A 3,729-nucleotide genomic window follows, 5' to 3' on the forward strand; every position below is an offset into this window, starting at 1 on the left:
CTTCCAACAAAATCCATTCCAGAGCCTGCGCTAACTTATCAAACAGACTGGGGCTGCTCTTGGAACCAAACGTCAACTTGGTGGCGAAATAGTAAGCATCTCTCCATTTGATGCCATGCCACTGCCAGAGAGATGGGCTAATGGGCAGCAGTTTGAACGCGTCAGAGACATCTGCTTTGGACAGCCAAGCACCCCTGCCTGTCTGTAGAATGACCTGGATAGCCTGGTCCACGGAAGTGTACTTCAATGAAAATTCCTCAGACGGAATCAATGAGTTGAGACTAGGAACGTGAGAAGAATGTGGAGCAGACAAGTCATAAATCAAACGAAATTTATTGGAGTATTTCCCCTGTACCACCCCCACCGGGCTCACCCTCCATGTGAAAAAAGGAGAGGACTGGAAAGGACCAATTATGAAGCCCTTCTCCAGCTCACTTGCCAACAGCAGATCCACCAGGTCAGGACGTCTAGAAGCCGACTGCAGGTTGGGGCATTCATGAGTCTGCTGAGGTAAGGCGATGAGCCCGGTGTGGAACCCCCGTGAAAATCCTTCCACCAGAAAAGCGCGGAACGACTGCACCGGATGAAGTCGCAGCAGCTGGTCTAGAACCTCGACATTCACCCGGCTCAGTCATGCCGGCTTCACGGTGCAGACTGTGACCGGATGTGCCCTAAAACATGTGGCACAGATGTGCAGGAGCCTGCACTGGCTGAAATTGCAGACAGCATAGTTGAAGTTGTTGCAGAGCTGGGCTTTCCCCAAGTAATGAATGGGTCTCCCCAGTTTGTCAAACTGGGTAGCCTGCTGGCTGGGACCCGGGTTGATCCCGCCTCTGGAGGTACTGGGGGCAGCTGTGAGGTCAGCCAATGGGCACCAGGCGGTAGTATGAGCAGGAGACTGACATGTGGCGCACACCGGGGACTTCAAACTGGCGAAGTGCCTACAGAATAACTCCATGTCAATATTGCTCCAGTCCGTGACTACCTGGAACTGGGCCCAAATGGCTGCAGCTTTGGCCGAGAAGGACCTATGATAATCGTAGAATGCTGTGCCCCCGTACTTGTGCGCCAAATCTACCACCCTGTAGAGGTAAATGTCCAACTCCTCTCTCCTGTTGGGGCTGGCGGAACACACAACGTCTCTGAACAGGCTGAAAGCCAGGACGAACTCAGCCAGGGTCAGCTTGCGACTGAGCCTGGGGTCTTTGGCCTTGAGTACTACTGACAACTCGCTGCAGCCGAAGGACTTATTTTCTGTAACGTCGTGGGACGTAATTAACAAGGATGCCAAGTTGACATCCTTGCCCTCTAGGATGTCCTTCTTAATACTGGGCCTGACGAAATACACCGGCGCCACAGAAGGCACTCCCCCGCCCTGTGACAGGTTGGCTGTTGAACGAAGAGTAGGCACGGTACCTGTGACCACAGCCGGAGGTGCCGCGCCACCAGCTGGCCCAACTGCTGGGGGGGGGTCGCGACGCTGTTCCATTACTTCCATCCGGGCTTGTAAATCCTGGATGGAACTAGTGAGTGTGTTTAACACCGCGTGGATCTGTACCAAGGAATTGGAGATGGTGGTATTGCCGCCGGAAGCAGCCGGCCTGGCTTGTGGTGTAGCGGGAAAGAGCAGACTGAATAATTCCGCCTTTCTGGCAGTAGCCGCAAACGGAATCCCTCTCCTGAGCAATTCAGCCGTCAACCTAGGCACAGTCCAAGCCCTGAGGGATGGAGTGCTGCCGTGTTCGGACCCTCTTGGAGACGGAGGCAAGGACACAAACTCTTCAATGTCTGAAGGCTGAGACATGACGACTGCAACCACACAACAACAACAGAGAAAGGGAGAGAGGAGGGGAAAAAGAAAACAAAAACAACCTGTTAACCCTACGACCTGCTGCCCATAAGCCGACAGACAAGGTGACAGAATCTAAACCCCCCCCCCCAGCAGCGTGGAACGTTTTAACGAGAAGCCGACGAGGCTGACAGGGAGTATGATAGTCGTTTCCACTGACGTATGAGACGAGCCCGAGTTTGTCTGAATCTGTGACGTGGCAGATTCATTAAAAACGAACACTGCGGGCTAACGAACCTACAGACGTGGTAGGTGATGTATGTAAGTATAGGATTTGTGGAAAACAGACCGTATGACGTATGACACTATTCTACGAGATGATGCGAGGTGTCTCTGACTGTCGTGCGAGAGTGTGGCTGTACTAGCGAATGTACCTATGCTAGTGGTGTATGCACGAAGTTTGGTGGAAAAAGGTTCCCACCCCTTTTTTTTTTTTTTTTTTTTATTAAACAATCCACCTATTTTTTTTTTTTTTTTTCCTTCTTTATTTAACAACCCACTTTTTTTTTTTTTTTTTTCCGTCAAACTGGCTGATGTGCAAACTATGTGTCTAAGGTATGTATGTAGTGTATGTGAAGAGTGTCAAACATGTGCACCACCAGCAACCTTGTAAGTAATCAACCCAGTAATGGCACCAGGACCCAGCTACCAGAGTTTTAACCTGCTGAGCCCAGATGACTCGCAGCCCCTGTGTGAACTTAAATGCAGGTTATGTTGAAAAGGCAGTGAGCTCCAACCATGTGACAATGCTGCCCCCTGGTGCCAAAACTTGAATTGCATGTGCCTGAACGTAGTGAGGAGAAGCGATCCTCCGGCACACTTCCCCCTCTCTTCACACCCTCCTACCCTCCCCCACGTTGCCACACTGCCCAAACAAACCAGTTATCCTGGACAACGATCTTTAACAGCTGCAGACTGAAGGGAAAGGTACACCCGGCTTCTCTGAGGACCCACTCGTGCAGGACGCTTGCTGATGACGTCACACCCGGAAGTAGCAGACGTCCGAATGCAGACGTGCTGCCTGGGAGAGCCGGACTGCTTAAGACAGGTACTGGCCCCTCCCACAAATCCAGGCTAGCCTGCGGCCAGCCTTAACACTTATGTCCCTGTCACCTATGCATAACAGGGGATTAATCGCGGCAAAAATTGTCAAATGTCACCCAAGAATGTAACAGATAAATTAGTGAAATGTTTTTACCTGTCTACTAGATATAGCAGGGGTATATCACAGCAAAAAATTTGTGAATTTCACCCATAAATGTAACAGACAAATTAGCAATTTTTTTTTACCTGTCTACTAGGTATAGCAGTGGTATATCACAGCCAAAAATTGGTAAATTTCACCCAAAAAATGTAACAGACGAATTAGTGAAATGACATAAAATAAAATACTTACAAATAAATAAAAAAAATCTTGATTTATGAAGTAGAGGTTCATATGGAGTAGGAGTTTGAGGAGGCGGTGGACGTAGCGGTGTAGGTGTTTTTTAGTTAAATTTTTTTTTATTTTTATTTATTAGGGTACACTCCAAAAGAGTGGGAAATATAAAAAATACAACAATAAGCAATTGCGCTGGAGTATAACAATGGCTGGGTAAGGCCGGTATAAATGTCTATTCTGCACAAGGTATGGACAAGTCCTGTGGGATCCATACCTGTTTCATTTTAATGAACGTTAGCTTGTCCACATTGGCTGTGGACAAGCGGCTGCGCTTGTCTGTGATAACGTCCCCTGCCGTGCTAAACACACGTTCAGACAATACACTGGCTGCAGGGCAGGCCAGCACCTCCAAGGCTGCACCTCCAAGCTTAGGCCATGTGCCCAATTTGGAGACCCAGAAGTTGAAGGGGGAAGACCCGTCATTCAGTACGTGTAGGTG

General features: G+C 49.3%; 1 protein-coding gene across 1 annotated transcript; it reads right to left on the minus strand.

Moving 5' to 3' along the window:
* Positions 1-630: 630 nt before the first annotated feature.
* Positions 631-2,935, minus strand: LOC122932142. Its single transcript, XM_044286390.1, has 2 exons — positions 2,729-2,935; positions 631-1,809 (listed from the first exon to the last, which is right to left on the minus strand). The coding sequence occupies exon 2, from the start codon at positions 1,802-1,804 to the stop codon at positions 632-634; it is 1,173 nt and encodes a 390-aa protein (XP_044142325.1). The 5' UTR covers positions 1,805-1,809; positions 2,729-2,935; the 3' UTR covers position 631.
* Between the last annotated feature and the right edge of the window lie 794 nt (positions 2,936-3,729).

This window comes from Bufo gargarizans, chromosome 3 (assembly GCF_014858855.1).
Source record: "Bufo gargarizans isolate SCDJY-AF-19 chromosome 3, ASM1485885v1, whole genome shotgun sequence".
In the NCBI taxonomy this organism is placed as follows: domain Eukaryota; kingdom Metazoa; phylum Chordata; class Amphibia; order Anura; family Bufonidae; genus Bufo; species Bufo gargarizans.

Excerpts from the sequence above, each read along its gene's own strand:
- LOC122932142 (XM_044286390.1), bottom strand. The coding sequence starts at position 1,804 with ATGTCTCAGCCTTCAGACATTGAAGAGTTTGTGTCCTTGCCTCCGTCT.